Source organism: Acartia tonsa, chromosome 6 (genome assembly GCF_053477335.1).
Source record: "Acartia tonsa isolate MP-2025a chromosome 6, ASM5347733v1, whole genome shotgun sequence".
NCBI lineage: Eukaryota > Metazoa > Arthropoda > Copepoda > Calanoida > Acartiidae > Acartia > Acartia tonsa.
This window is the reverse complement of record NC_137265.1, coordinates 6,746,968-6,763,729: the sequence shown is the minus strand read 5'-3', so window position 1 is coordinate 6,763,729 and position 16,762 is coordinate 6,746,968. Positions and strand designations below refer to the sequence as shown.

General features: G+C 32.7%; 2 protein-coding genes across 6 annotated transcripts in view; one reads left to right on the top strand and one right to left on the bottom strand.

Moving 5' to 3' along the window:
- Positions 1-1,217, top strand: part of LOC145321690 (carboxypeptidase D-like) — a 36,781-nt gene extending 35,564 nt beyond the window's left edge. For both annotated transcript variants that reach the window (XM_080163225.1, XM_080163224.1), the window contains exon 25: positions 611-1,217. In XM_080163225.1, coding sequence (XP_080019351.1) covers positions 611-682 — 72 coding nt within the window. In that variant the 3' untranslated portion in view covers positions 683-1,217. The remainder of the gene's footprint in view (positions 1-610) is intronic.
- Positions 1,218-3,242: 2,025 nt separating this feature from the next.
- LOC145321693 (cysteine and glycine-rich protein 2-like) lies at positions 3,243-15,225 on the bottom strand. Of its 4 annotated transcripts, none has more exons than XR_013880381.1 (9): positions 15,182-15,225; positions 14,087-14,165; positions 13,265-13,330; positions 12,690-12,783; positions 9,783-9,906; positions 7,173-7,314; positions 6,680-6,764; positions 3,610-5,345; positions 3,243-3,326 (listed from the first exon to the last, which is right to left on the bottom strand). XR_013880381.1 is itself a non-coding variant. In XM_080163237.1 (8 exons), the coding sequence occupies exons 1-8, from the start codon at positions 15,207-15,209 to the stop codon at positions 5,301-5,303; spliced, it is 663 nt and encodes a 220-aa protein (XP_080019363.1). In that variant the 5' UTR covers positions 15,210-15,225; the 3' UTR covers positions 3,243-5,300. The 4 variants fall into 4 exon arrangements, 1 of the variants encoding a protein (XP_080019363.1); XR_013880380.1 differs by having other exon boundaries at positions 3,615-5,345; XR_013880382.1 differs by having other exon boundaries at positions 3,677-5,345.
- Positions 15,226-16,762: the final 1,537 nt, after the last annotated feature.

Below are 16,762 nucleotides of genomic sequence, written 5' to 3'. Positions count from 1 at the left end.
ATAAATTTATGTAAATCCCCAATGATCATTAAACAAAATTACCCTTTCTGTAAATCAAATTTAGTGGTTGAAACGTGTGATCACTAAACTTAATGAAACAATCAATCAAAATTCACTGAAGTCTCCAAAAGTTATTAAGCCAACGAATAAGAAAATGTTTTAATAAAATTTTGTGGACTAGTGTAATAAATAGCCAATTGTCCTCTCTCTCTCTGATTAAAACCATTTACTTTTTAAGAGAGGAAGGTAAAAATATAGCATCCTGAGGTGGATTCTTAAAAAACTTTTTGGCTCACTGCCTCACTAAAATTAGTGAGGCTCGCTGAAAAATTTTGTGAAAAATACTCCAAAATCGCTTAAAAGTTAGATAAAATCATAAAAGGGTTAATAACATAAAATTTTGTTTAATTTTTGAAGATTTTTAATGCGATTTTGGAGGATTTTTCACAAAATTTTTTAGCTAGCCTCACTTATTTTAGTGAGGCAGTGAGCCAAAAAGTTTTTTTAAGAATCCACCTCAGGTGCCTTTTGATAAAAACGATGATTAAACAAAATAACCCCTTCTGTATATTTGAATGTACCAACCAATCAAGATTATATTTTGTTTAAGGTTACTGTGACAGAAGACTTTCCATTGGTGGAACAAAATATTGTTCTCGAGGATTCAGCTTGTCCAAGATAAAAGAAATAGGACGATGGAAGATAATATTTCTAACCTTTGTAGTTTTGTATGTATGAAAATCTTCATTTGGTAGCTATAAATCATAACAAAAGGGACAAAAGTGACAGTAAATCAATATACTCCCTCTGTCCTAATTCTATGTGTTTAAATTCCAACTTATTAAGGTAGCATGAAAAAATTTAGTATGAAGAATAATTTGTCCTTTCAAAAATTGTTAAAATCAATAAGCATTAAAGGAAGCCTGCAAGAAATGCAACGCTTTCAAAATTTTCTTTCTACATAAAACGTCATTTAAAAATGCCTACAACTTTTTTGTTATTAAAGCTGAAGGCTTCAAATTTGGGGTATTGGGTCTAGTTGTGGCTGTATTTCAGCAGTTAGATTGGTGTATTTCTTGCAGGCTTCCTTTAATGCTATTGGTTCTTTTCTTAAATCTAAATAATTTTATAACAATATGTTTAAGTAAAATAAATATTACTATTTTAAAAGAAGAAAATAAAATACCTACTCAACTTGTAATATGTAATAAGAATAAGGAAATTTAAAAATTACACAATCCTGAATTTAATCTTTTTTTCTTTAGTTTTGTATATATTATAAAACTTTTTCTCGTATTCATTCGAATCCGGTGGATAGGAACCGGTTCTCATCCATACGAAAAAACTATGTCTAGCATCGTATTATATCCAGTTTTCTACGAATATAGAAATGTACAATCATAAGATTAAAACTAGTTTTTTTAGCCGGTGCCTTCGGCACCACGGGGCTAAAAAAACTAGTTTTAATCTTATAATTGTACATTCTATATCCGCGAAAAGCCGTTTATAATACGATACGAGAAATAACTATTAAATACCTTACAGTAAGGTAAATATAAACCTTTTTTATTAATTGTTAAAATGCAATTTTGTTTCATGTACAATAAAAATATACCATACTAGAGAGACTTCAAGCGCATGGCACTTGTTGTTAGATTTGGGAGGATGCCGTGGTCAATTAACAGGCGCAAATAATTACCATACACAGACTTCCACACTAGTGTAATAAACAAGTTGGTTTGTCCATTAGAGTAAAACACTAGGAGAGAAATGGTTAAATGACTGTATCTCCTCATCGCAACAGTCTTGTGCAACCTTTCTATTGGGTCATTGAAAATCAACCAATGGTATCGCTTATATTACACAGAAAATTAGCAGAAAATAATTTAGAAGCAGACGAAAGAGATCTTTAAAAAATGAAGGGAGGTAGTTGTATGTATAGATCTGAGATGGGTTTTTGAAAGATGCCGCGTTTTTTCGACAATTTTTTAGACATTGATTGATTGAACGAAGACGATGGAATTTCAACACAGAGTATACAACATAAGAATTCAAAATTTTAAAATTATTATTTTAGCTATTTGTATAATGTCTAATACAACTTAAATCCATTTTCGCTGCATATTTATTAATGCATCTTTTTAGAGCTGTGTTAGACATTATGCAAATGGCTAAAATGATAATTTAAAATTTTGAATTCTCAAGTTGAATACTCTGTTAAAATCGTACGGGGCATTGATCTTCAAGATGGAATAAGGTTTTTCACAGAGTATGCAACTTTAGAATTCAAAATTTTAAAATTATTATTTTGGCCATTTGTATAATGTCTAATACAGATCTAATACGCGGCATCTTTTAAAAACCCATCTCTGTTGTTTGTCCGTTGTGTGTTACTGTACCAAATAACCCGGGTGTTTTGCTTCCTATAGTTATCCTTGACTGTTTGGGGGTTCCATTGGACTAGCTGTATCCCGTGGGTTGAGTCCCGTGTGGTCTGAATACCGTGGGTTGAATCCCGTGTTGGCTGAATTCCGTGGGTTGAATTCCATATGGGCTGAATACCGTGGGTTGAATCCCATGTTGGCTGAATTCCGTGGGTTGAATTCCATAAGGGCTGAATACCGTGGGTTGAATCCCGTGTGTGCTGAATACCGTGGGTTGAATCCCGTGTGGGCTGAATTCCGTTGGGTTGAAGCCCGCTGTGCTGAATTCCGTGGGTTGAATCCCGTGTGGGCTGAATTCCAATGGAACCCTGTTTGGGATCATCAGGGATCTTAAGGGATGGGACAATGCTAAATAACCCCATTGATGATGAACAAATAACCCCTTCTCTAGATTAAAATTATTAATTCACTTGGGGGGGGGGGGGGGGTAATCTTTATATCAAAGAGGCACGGACGACGGACGTCCAAGATTTTTTATTTAGGCGTGTGGGAAAAAAATTAAAATAAAAATTTTTGGGGATGGTCATGGCAACCCCAAATTCATTTGGGTTGGGTAATCACCACTTTACCCTCCCCCCCACCTTTGGACATCAATGAACCAGTTTGGAGCCAGAAAAGAAAAGTTTCGAAAGCAAAGATTTTAAGCCAACAAATAAGACAATCACCCTTGGGTACCAGTGTAATTTATCGTCAAATTTCCTTCTCCCCTGGTTGCCATGAGACTTCAGCCTCTCCCGTAATTTATTAATTTTTTTTAGCGTAACTTGTAGAGTAGCGTCGCCGCTATAAAAAAAAACATTTCTACTGGAAGATTTATTTTCATGTTATATCTGGCACTAGAGTTTTTAGATTAGTCAAGTTTTTATATTACACAGGTTATATCTAGTTTGGTCCATAGAGTCCTTCTAGTCGGGGATCTAAAGGGATAGAACAATTAATTGATGTACATCCCCAATAATGATACACAGAATTACCCCTTCAGTAGAATAATATTAGTGGTTGAATTGTTTGGACACTCAACTTAATGAACCAATCAAAATTCAATAATCAGTCTCCAAAGTAGTTAAGCCAACGAATGAGAAAACGGTATTTTAAAACTTTGGGGACTAATTTAATTAACAGCCCATTGTCCCCTCTTTCTCTAGGCTGAAGGACTCTATAGAACCAAACTTTAAATTTATATTAGATTTATAATTACAAAATATAATACAATTAAATTTTCTTAAAAATACCTCGTTTGTTAATCTGATAATCACTTTTTGAGAATAACTATTGTCTTTTTCTTATAGACATTTCTTATGAAATATGAAGAAAAAATAATATCGTACTTTATCTAAAGAAGATTAATTCTTGCTTTCAAAAGTACAAAAAATATGCTTTGCTAGACAAAATAATGATATTCCCTTGCAATAATTCATCTTATACACTTTTATATGATTGAAAAATCATATTTTTTAGCATAAGACCAAGTTTTAAAAATTTGATGATTTAACAATATTTGTAAATATCTTAAAAGTTAATATAATTATCATTTTAATAAAAATAAATTTTGATCTTAAATTTGAACATTAAATATGAATAGAGTCTTAAAATACATTAAAAAATATAAATCTTTTAAATACTTAAAATCACAACTAGTAAGTTTTTAATATATAAATATAAATATTTAGACATTAATAATACTGATTTAATTTTTATGATTTAATGTGATGTTATAAAAATATATTTGATTTTATAAAAATATCTTTAATGGTAGATGCATAGATATGTAGAAAGAGAGAGAGAGGAGTAATTTACTAAGTATGCCAAATTGGTTGATTGTTTGTTTATTCATGTTTCTGATTTTAAAAAATAATATAAAAAGATCCATAGCATATGGGATATTATCCTCAAAAAGAGACACGGCGATGTAATTTTACCGGCAGCTACATAAATGTACATAAAATTTTAGGGAACAATAAATAAAAGCGGCGCGACTATCGTTTTACATTGAACCACTTTCAATTGGCAATGAAAATCCCAGAAGTAATTTTTTTTGCTGTATTCTTTTATAATGGTTTAAAAAATTGACCCCCCCACCCACCATTGAAGTTAAAATAACTTCTTACAAATCCTGAAACAGAATAAAACATTTGGCACACAAAGTAACACCCCTCTCTCTTTATTTAAATAAACAAATGCATGTTTTGATAATTAAATGCAAAATATAAGATTATCAGTCCTTTTATGAGTATTATAGGCACATTTTTTTATTAGTTCGAGTCAGTTATCAGATTGTTAAATTTATCAAAGACAGAGTAAAAGTAAACACTATAATAGTTATTTATCGCCAAAGGCTCGAGGTTACAAAACTGGTATTAATATCATCATTTCTCATATTACTTTTCGTAGAAAATTGTCTATAATACGATATGAAACATAATTTTTCAGTACGGCTGAGAACCGGTTCTAATCCAGCGTATATTAATCGGTTTTGAAGCCATACTGGAAAAGACGTACTTTTCATTCATAAGGCCAGTGGAATAGTTTTTGAGCAGGTTTTGTTCAAATGTATAATTTAAAGTAAACATTGCCGAAATTATTTTATACAGCCGCTACTAATGGCAGCTGCCAAAAGAAGTTGCAAAGGTGACTTTCTGCAGCTGAACTAAAACAAGTGATTTAAAACTTTAGCTTGTCTATGATAAATATAAATTATTTACAGTTTTATATTTACAAAAATTCAATCATCATATAAATATCAATTTTGATACAAAAAAATATACAAAATTCTTATTCGTTAATTTTCAGTAAGGTATAATAGTTACTATGATTTTTATGAATGTTCAATTCCAGGTACTGAGTACCTACTGCTGATTAGTTTGTTTGAAGAGTACCAGCTCCGATTCCAAAGCCAACACCCTAAAATAAAGAGTTTAGTAATACTCCAATGACACAGAGATAGGAAAATGAAAGATTAGTTAAATATCGCATCGTATTATAAACAGCTTTCCGCGGATATTAAAATATAAAACTATATTTTTAAGATAAGTTTTGTTGGCCCCAAGATGACGAAGGCACAGGCTAATAAAACTGGTTTTTATATGATTGTACATTTTTTATTCCTAGAAAACTGGATATAATGCGATAAGAAACATGATTTTTCAGTATGGCTGAGAACCGGTTCTACTCCAGCGGATATTAATCGGTTTCGAAGCCATACTGGAAAATTAATTCTTCTTTACAATTTTTATGTGTTTGACTCTGTAGGTTATTATTATCGGGGGGACAAAGGTGATGTAGAGTTAATGTATATTCGCCATTACCATCCATTTATTTTGAATTTTGATATTTGATATTTTCATCAACACAATATCAAAAGCCTTGCGAAATTAGGTCCCAGCATCTATTAGCATTATTCAAATGCAATTTCTACCAATTTAAGAATTAATAGCAGTTGCGGCTATACGCCATAAAATCATAACGGGTAAATTCAGAAAACCAGGAATGGATTCTAAAAATAATTGAATGGGAAATATATTTATCGTATTCATTCGAATCCGGTGGATAGGAACCGGTTTTCATCCATACGATAAAACTATGTCTAGCATCGTATTATATCCAGCTTTCTACGAATATAAAAATGTACAATCATAAGATTAAAACCAGTTTTACTCCGAGTTAACCCATACAAAAATTCAGTTTTACCCCGAGTTAACCCATACCAAAATTCAGTTTTACCCCGAGTTAACCCAAACAAAAATTCAGTTTTACCCCGAGTTAACCCATACCAAAATTCAGTTTTACCCCGAGTTAACCCATACCAAAATTCAGTTTTACCCCGAGTTAACTCAAACAAAAATTCAGTTTTACCCCGAGTTAACCCAAACAAAAATTCAGTTTTACCCCGAGTTAACCCAAACAAAAATTCAGTTTTACCCCGAGTTAACCCAAACAAAAATTCAGTTTTACCCCGAGTTAACCCAAACAAAAATTCAGTTTTACCCCGAGTTAACCCAAACAAAAATTCAGTTTTACCCCGAGTTAACCCATACAAAAAATCAGTTTTACCCCGAGTTAACCCAAACAAAAATTCAGTTTTACCCCGAGTTAACCCATACAAAAAATCAGTTTTACCCCGAGTTAACCCATACAAAAAAATCAGTTTTACCCCGAGTTAACCCATACAAAAAAATCAGTTTTACCCCGAGTTAACCTATACAAAATATCCAAACAATCGGCAATTTCAAAATTACCTTAGGTCCAAAGTTTCTGCCATAACAGGATTTACAATAAATATCTCCTTCTCTCTCACACAACATACTACTGTCTACTCGTTTTCTATAGACAAATATACATTAATAGCGCAGCCATGATATAAATATAATTAGAATACTCTGACAATATTTATAATAAATATCTCCTTCTCTCTCACACAACATACTACTGTCTACTCGTTTTCTATAGACAAATATGCATTAATAGCGCAGCTAAAATATAATTATATATTTTGAATACCATTAAAATTTGTAATAAAAAAAATAAATTAGACTAGTCCTTTCTTCAGTCTTAAGTAAGATTGGCAATTTTCTCCTATAACAGAAGTAAACAAAAATTTATAGCTTACTTTTTAAACATGGTAAAACATTGAAGCTTTTAGAAGGGGATACTTTGTGTTAAAGACTATTTTTTTGTAAAACAAAAACTGTTCACTAATACAAAATATCAAAATGAATGTGCTGAAATTACCTGCATATTTGACATGTGAAGCAGGATTTATGCCAGGCTTTGCCCGCACCCCGCATCAGTTCCGCAATAAACACAGATTTGCCGCATCGCGGGCAAATATCCGCACCGCCCCACTTGGGCTTGCCCTTAACCGCAGCTCCACCTAAAGAAAAAATAACTTCCAGGATGGCTTCAAAAACCATTAATATCCGCTGGATTAAAACTGATTCTAAGCCATACGGAAAAATCATGTATACAGCATCGAATTATAGACAATTTACCAGGATGGCTTCAAACCCATTAATATCTAAGCCATACTGAAAAATCATGTATATAGCATCGAATTACAAACAATTTACCACGAACATTTTTTTAAATCATAAAATTAATAAAAGGTTTGTTAACATGGGCTTTCGGCCCTTCTGGGCTCTCAAAACAGGTTTAAATAATATAATTTTTCATTTTAACATCCACGGAAAGCTATCAATCATACGATGCGATAAATAGCTTGGTATTATATGACTATTAAACTTAATCTTACATTTACTTCTTAGCTAAAAGATACCATTAATTTTGAATAATATGTATCTAACGTATTCTTTGTTACTATTAAAAGATTAAAAGCTGAAACTAAATCCATGAATAAATAAAATATTGAATATGTTTGCAAAATTTTGTTGTGACGATTACAACAAGGAAGATAGGATTCAGTAATAGTTATTTCTCGCATCGTATTATAAACACTGAAACAGCTTTCCGCGGATATAGAATGTACAATTATAAGATTAAAATCAGTTTTTTTAGACCCGAGGTGCCGAAGGCACAGGCTAAAAAAACTGGTTTTAATCTTATGATTGTACATTTTTATATTCGTAGAAAGCTGGATATAATACGACGGTAGAAATAGTTTTTTCGTATGGATGAGAACCAGTTCCTATCCACCGGATTCGAATGAATACGAGAAAATAGTTTCCAGTATGGCTTTAAAACCGATTATTATCCGTTAGATTACAACAATGTCTCAGCTGTACAGAAAAATCATGATGTGTACTATCGTATTATAGACAATTTTCCACGAATATTAAAAAAGGAATGTAAAATAAATTAGTACCAAAAGTTTAATAGACACGTGACTACTCTCATTCGTCGGCTAAAAAATCTTGGGGCAGTTTTATTGATTTGAATCTTGATTGGTTAGTTCATTAACCAATAGTGTCAAAACTTGCGGATCTACTGCAGTTCACGGTAAAATATTGCTGGTAACGAATATTGCCAAAAATCTCTGAATTTTAAAGGCTGCTAGCTGCCAAACAGCTGAACGTACAGATCATACCCACACACCATTTTAAGCGGTATAAGAAGGCCAACAAATATTCTGTAATAGCCAAGATCCAATGATGCACAGGGAAATCTTCACTGAAGAAAAACGCATAAAATAGGCCTTTTTCGCGCATTTCTCTGCACTGCGAGATAATTATGCATTATTGATTTATGGCTATTCCAGATTATTTGTAGGCCTTCTTATGCCGCTTAAAACAGTGTGCGGGCATGATCTGTACGTTCAGCCGTTTGGCAGCTAGCAGCCTTTAAAACTCATAGATTTTTTGGCAATATTCGTTACCAGCAATATTTTACCGTGAACTGCAGTAGATCCAAATTTGCAAACCAAAAATTTCAATTAGAGGTAATTCTTCATTCATCAGGTTAGGTTTTAATCTTCATTTTGTCTTATCCCTTCAGATCCCTGGGAAAAACCTTATAAACCTTAGATAATCATTATCATAGAGTAGCTATGCAAACAGATACTGAGTCTAAATACTAAGAAAGCAAAAATTTTAAATTTTGCAATTTGTATATGTTATTTTTGACTCCATAAATATTTTAAATGTTGTACTTAAAAAACTTTTTATAGTTGAATATTTAAAAATTTACCATCAATGCTTAAAAGGGGACTATGTACGAACGAAAGCAAGTGATGTTAAGCTCCTTCCAGCAGTGATTAATACCATTTTTTTTGGTTGAAAAACTTGGTTTCTGTTACATAGGACGAAATATTAAAGGTTTACCATAGTCTTGAAAAATTGGAAAATGTAAAATGAGTTGAGATTATAAATCATCAATAAATACCTACTATTTCGATGAAAATGTATATTTAGAATAAGGGGTGGTAAATTGTAATAATGTTAATTTGAATTATGTCCATTTGCATTTTACAGCATTTGATGATATTTCGTCAACGCCCAATGGCTTAACTTTGAAAAAGTTTTTTTCATAATTGACCTGACCATAATGAATCTAATTTTCTTTTAGTTGATATAACTAAATTAAAGACCAAGTATATTCACAAAAAATACTTAAAATCACATGCTCTCGTTAACAAAGCAGATAAAGAAGTTTTATTGTACTTTAAATATTCAAATGGGATAAGTATTCTTTACTTTTTGATTAGGTACTGTAAAGATCTCGAAAAAAAAGGTGTGAAAATCTTTTCCCTACTAAAAGCCTAGCGATCCCAAAATCCCTCCCCCTTCTAACCAATCCTAAGTTTACAATTACCACCAGCAAACCTACCCCCTAACACTTCTTTTTCAATTAATTTCATACTGGTATAAACATGTTTAGAAACAATACCTGCCAATTTACTAGCGGCTCCATTTGTAGCAGTTGCCTGTGGTTTGTTATCCACAGTGGACTGTGCCAGCGGCTGTTTAGCTGTTTGCAGGGGAGCTATGTATGCTTGGGCCTTGTGGTCTACCTAAATATTTTATTTGTAACAAAAGGAGTTTCCTTTAAGTGCCTAGAGTGTGTAGATTCTCGTTAGTTTGTTTATAACTCAAAGTCAGGTTAGTTTAATAACCGCAGAGCTGGATCTTTAAATGTGTAGCCGTTGCCGTAGTCGTAGCCAGAGGTACAGCCACCAACCTAATAGCGATCTTTAAATCATATTAACCACGCGTTGCCGTGGTCACAAAAAAACAATGCGATCTTTAAATCATATTGGCAATGCGTAGCCGTGGCCGAAGTCGTGGCCGGCCACGCTAAAAGTGGCTACACTACGTTAGCGTTGCTAAAGCGTTGCCAAAGCCACAAAGACAGCTCCTTTTGATAATTTAAACGTAAAACCATTGAAATTGAGGTTTTTTATAATTAATAATCAAATTATCAAATGGATGTTTTTCATATGTATTTAAATGTATAATTTTTTTGTACTGACGCGGAATGAAGTAAAAAAAAGTCCCGTCACGCCCATATTAGGTATGTTGCCTGCCAATTGTAAGGGACAATTTTAAATAAATAAATACTAAAATATATACCTAAAATACTCTTTTTGGTGGATTTTAAATGATTACTATTTAAAGATATTAGTAATTAAAGATATTTCTTAAGTTATAGTGAATAAATGGCCACATTATATTAAGATTTATAAAGAATCTCTTCCCTTGCGTCCCTAAACGGAATGTATAGGCAGACGTGCCGTGCCAGTGTTTTGGAACGGGGGTGTTCAATTTCTTCCACATATAACCTGATAGTGTCTCAAAAACGCAAAAAATATACGAAAGCAAATAAAAAGAAGGAAATGTTGGCACCGGAAATGTTTAATGATTGAATTAACGGAAAGGGGGACATTTTGTGCTGTTGTAATAATAAGCGTTATGATTATTTGATAAAGCGGAAGTAAAGGTACACTTTAAAAAAGTGGAAGATTCGGGGAAAGGTGTAAAGTAGATAAACCTTTTCTCTTAATTCCAAATATAAAATTTTACTCTTAATTTAAAGTGTATTTTAAAATTAAAATTGTAATTTTGTGTAAAAAAAACTTCAAAAATTAGGCATAGTAATTTTATTTCTTTGTTCAAAATAATTTTTTTATAGGGTGGGCCATAGAAGATTTTATAGATACATATTTCAAGGTATAGCTGGCATTGCACTGCAGTAAAATCTTTTAAAAATCGATGTTTTATTAGCAGCACTGAGGCGACGACTATGGCTACAGCTACGGCTACGGCTAAGACTACGACCACGTCAACGGTAACGGCTACGGCTACGGCAGCGGCAACGCCAACAGCTACACATTTAAAGATCCAGCTCAGGAATATCCCGACAGGGTTTATACCACCCATAAGGAATAGGCATTTTTAAGGAAAATCAGCAACAAGTTGAACAAAACTTTATGAAAGACAAAAAAAATTATGTTGGATAAAAATGTTTAACAATTTTTAAGTATCTCTTATTTCTCTTTCGGAATTTTTATTTATAATGAATGTAGTACAGGGTGCGGCACATAAATCCGGACAAATTCTAATTTTTAAACAAATGAACATAAAATCGTCAATTTTAAAGATTTTATTGAATTTTAAAAACTGAGAAGCAGAATGGGTATATGACTATTAGATTATTCAAAAAAATGGCCGCCAACCTCAATCACCGTCTCTACCCGCCTCCTCAACCGCCGGCAGGTCCAGGTCAAAATGTACCTGTCCAAGCTGGCTTGGTTCTCCTTGATAGTGGCAATGAGGGAGGTCTTTGTGGTATGGGCACGTCTATTGGTACATGCTTCAAAGTAGCCCCAGGCCCAAAAGTCCATTGAATTAAGATCGGGCTGCTGGGAGGCCACATTTCCTTAGGAACGTGAGTAACCGCAGGATTCAAATTCGCCCAACTTTCAAGCTACCCTTAGACACGGAGGCTCTTATTTGGACCACAGTTGAGCTAGAACGACGTTCTTTACCTTTCAGAAATGGCATGAAGTTTCAGCTAGGGTTGTCAGCGCAACCCATAGTCTAAAATGAATTTTAAAGTTCAATATGTGTCCCTGAAGTCAAGAACCGAGAAATTTTCACGAATTTTCACGGTTTTTGACGTTTTTTACATCTCAAAATCTGCCCAGTTTCACTTTGCTGGAGTACTACGGCCAAGCCATTTCAGATTATAGAGCACTCTAGTCTTTTCTAGTGTCTTACTTATGTATCTGACAGTATCCCTAGCAAGTTGCATAACTCTACTTCACCTACAGATGGGCTGAGGTCAGATTTAGTGAGCCCTGGTCGAGAATCCAGATTAAACCACCGGCGCATTTAGAATCTGCCTTGTTGTACATATGCGCGGCCAGCTCAGTGCACACGTCCATCTTCGTCCAAAGATTTTTTTTTGTGCTTAAAGGTCATTACCTAAGCTTTTTATAGTGGGGTCAAACGTCCTGATTGGTCAAGTAGTTTTGACGCTATGGCCGTTTAAAAAATGTCCGGATTTATGTGCCGCACCCTGTATATGTATACGTGTATATTATGACAGGCGAAAAATTGTCGTCATTTTAACTTGCTTACATAGAACTCATTTATTGGTCAGTTCGTTCATCCAGTATAGTAGGAGGGGATGGGATGGATTCGTTATCTTAGTCCGCTGCGTGTTTCACTATATTAGAGAGCATGAAAAATTGGTGTAAGATCATCTAAGTAATAAAGTACCTATCCATTTTTTTAATGTAGAATTTCTGCAGATAATAGGTATATCCCTCCCAGAAAATTTGTTTATTTGTACCTGATTTGGGTTTGTCTTATATCCTTCTCCATCATCCATGGACAAAGTTCCAGCCCCGCCTCCGAAACCGTAGCCCTTAGGTCCGAATTTCTTCCTTAATATTTAATGCTTAATTAGATGTAAATCGAGGCCTCTAGGGGCGTAGCCGCTATTGGAATTTAAAAAATAATAATGGATATAAACTACATGGACATTGTGAGAGATTTTTGCATTCCCTGTTAAATGTTTCTCCCAGTTGGCTAATATAAGGACAACCCCTATACCCTCCCCCGACTAATTATATACGTAGACTATATCTAAAGGGATAAGACAATGGCCGATAAATTTATGTACACCCCCAATGATGATACACTAAATTACTACTTCTGTTCATAAATTAACCCTTCTGTAAAATTAAAATTGGTTGTTGAAACGTTTGAACACTCATCTTAAGGAAATAACCTATCAAAATTCACTATAGTCCCCAAAGTTGTTAAACCATTGAATAAGAAAACGTTATTATGAAACTTTGGGGAATAGTGTAATAAACATCCCATTGTCTCCTCTCTCTCTCTGGACGATACTAACAAATTTACCTGTGGCAAGCATTACAGAATACTTTATTGTCATGTTCAGAGATTGAACCAGATGTTAACATCTTCCTAAACAAATTGAAAGTTTATATAAGTTGAACAAGATCTTTTAAAAACGAAAGTTAATGAAGGTTAACATTTCAATAAAAAATAAGTTTGAACTTTTAATGTTGTAGACTTAAAATGCTTTACATAGTTTTAAAATGCTTTACGAGAAGAGGCAGAGCTATTGCCCCCAAAACAAGTGTACTGTTAACCCAAAAGTTACTAAGCCAACGTATTATAGAACAATTCATAATCTTTAGTTCGCAGTATAACTTACACATTACAGTCTATAATATCACCCTTCATGTACAATTTAATCCAAGATTTATAGAACAAACGGTGCTGGGAAAAACAGGGAACTAAAGTTATAAGTTAATTGCCAATAAATTGATATGCACCCCCAAAATTACCCCTTCTGTAGATTAGAGTTAGGAATTAAAACGTTTGTACACTAAACTTAATGAACTCAATCAATTTAAATGAAAGTTCCCAAAGTTGTCAAGAAAACAAAATTAGAAAACGTCAGTATAAAACTTTGGGGAATGGTGTAATAAACAGTCCAATGTCCTCTCCTTACATGTAGAATAATAGTTATTTATCGCATCGTATTATAGACAGCCTTTCGCAGATTTAAAAATGTACAATTATAAGATTAAAGCTAGTTTTTTTAACACCGAGATGCCGAAAGCAGGGGTTAAAAAATTGGTTTTAATAATATGATTGGGCGTTCTCCTTTTAGAAATATCTTTTTAAATTTTGAAATTTTTTGAAAAGTGTTACCTGCATGCCTCACATGTGAAGCAGAGTTTATGCCAGACTTGTCCCAAACCTTTCACTTCTTCAGCAAAATATACATTCTGCATGACAAGTTAACATTCAAACTTATTTTCTTATCTTATAAAGAAAGTATATTTGGTCCAATTAATTTATTTTTTCTAGAATCTTACACAAGATTATCATGTACTTTGATAAAGTAAAACTTGTAACTAGCTAAAATAATAATCCCCCCTCTCCTTATACTGGATTAGTGATGCAAAAGAAAAACAGTAGATATTCTAGAATTACAAAATTTTTGATTGAGGAGTAAAAGAAATATCAATAGTCTTATTAGTAAAGGTGACATTTAAAACTATTGAAATTAAAGGTGTCAGTTGCTTTTCAAATTAATATGTTGCATTAACCTAGACGTATGAAAAAGTACTTATTATTAAAGCCAATATTGTACTTTGTCTCTATTTCTGCAATGTCATTTTAAACAAAATAGATAGAAAAAAATAGGTAGGATAAAAAAATACTCCGCAATAAGGATAATACATAAGTATTAAATCTGTTAGGTAAACCCAAACAACTTAAAGAAATTGCAATTCATTTTAAAAAATATTTACATAAAAAAATTCCACTTCAATATTTTTGTGGAGAAATGGTTTTTGTACAGAGTTTTCATCCATGTAACAAATATTTTGGTTGATCTGGAACAAAAAGCATGAATGACGGCCTTAGTCTCTTCTGAATTAAAATCCTTGTCCCCCTTTACACTTTTCTTGTTGTTATTTTCATCTGAGCAATATAAAAATTTTGGTTGCTTTGAAATGAAATGATAAGTATAAAAGACATCCTTAGTTTTTTTTCTGATTTAACAAATTTTATCTAGCTGCAACCTAGCATATAAGGGCACAAGGAATGAGAAAGGGCAGAAAAATAGCCTAACACCAACCCTCATCCTATCTGAAGCTTCACTAAAATGGAGAACTCAATCGGTTCAGTAGTTACCGTAGTCTAAAGCTGTAAACAAAACCTTACTTCTTTATACAATACTGATAATTTGTTAAGATAATGTAAAATAAGTTTATACAAATTAATAAGTTTGAAATTCCTTGTCACAACGAGGACAGATACCCGGCATGATGGCGCAATTTTTGTTTCTGAAATAATTTATCAATTACCTATAATATTATCAATATTATTGCAAGCATTTTTTTGATTACTATCAAGGACAGGGGACATTATTCTAAATAATTTGGACATTTATCGCATCGTATTATAAACAGCTTTCCGCAGATATAAAAATGTACATTTATAAAGATTAAAACCAGTTTTGTTAGCCCCAAAATGCCAAAGACACGGGCTAACAAAACTGGTTTTAATATTATGATTGTACATTTTTATACTCGTAGAAAACTGGATATAATACCACAAGATATATGATTTTTCAGCATGGCTTAAAGCCGGTTCTAATCCAGGGGATATAATCGGTTCCGAAGCCATACTGGATTAATCTATTCTAGGTTAATACTGATCTGAGGGAGGCAAAAGTCTTGTAAAATTCTCTAAAATAAAAAAAAATCTTCCAATTTTAGGAAATTTGTCCCTTGCCGTGATAATTATAAGCAGTATAAGTGCTAAAACAATATGTGTGTAACAATAATACAACATAAAATTATTAACAAAATTTTAAGGAAAAACAATTTTAACAATAAAAAATTAACTTTTTAAGCAACAAGAACAATTTTGTTCCACTAGGTACTGGACTAGTTTCAATAAAATAATAGGTTCAAAAAAGAGTAGATTCTGTACAATTGTTAAAAAGGGTAAAAAATAGAGAAACATTAAAAATTGGGTAAAATATCTATAAATGTTTTGTGTAAAAAATGGCACTATCAAAAACATAGGTTTTAACACAAATGAGAGGGAACAAGAGGGGGGGAAGTTTTGACACATTTGCGTAAACCTGGTGTATAGGCTTTATCTTTGGACTGAGAGGATAGGTTATTAGGGATAAAATCATTCTTATATTATGAATTTCCCCCAGATTTAAGATTTTTTGGATAGGCCTCCAGGTTCCGGAGCTCCAGGCCTCCAGGTGGTCTCTGGACAGGTAAAAATTTAAAAAATTGTTTTTTTTAAGAGTTAGAGGTCAGCTTATAAAACAAAATATGCATGTTTATTCATCAAATATGTGAATAACATTCAAAAAGATGCATATTATGTTTTATGAGTTGACCTCTAACTCTTCAAAAAAAAATAATTTTTTTTATTTTCACCTGTACAGAGACCACCTGGAGGCCTGGAGCTCCAAAACCTGGAGGCCTATCCAAAAAATCTTAAATCTGGGGGAAATTCACCATATAAGAATGATTTTATCTTTAATACCCTATCCTCTCAGTCCAAAGATAAAGCCTATACACCAGGTTTACGCAAATGTGTCAAAACTTCCCCCCCTCTTTTTTTCATTTTTCTTCCCCAAAAAGATTATAGACTTATTTTGTCCTTTGTTGGCTAGAAATCATTCAAGAAAAAAATGTAACATTTCCAAAAAATTTTCTTTTATAATTTAAATCTAACAAAAGAGTAATTAAGTTTATCATAATTGGGGGGAGATTAATGCAAAGTCCATTGTCAAATTACAATATGAGAGGGGACAAATTTTTTTCATTTTTTTCCCCAAAAAGATTATAA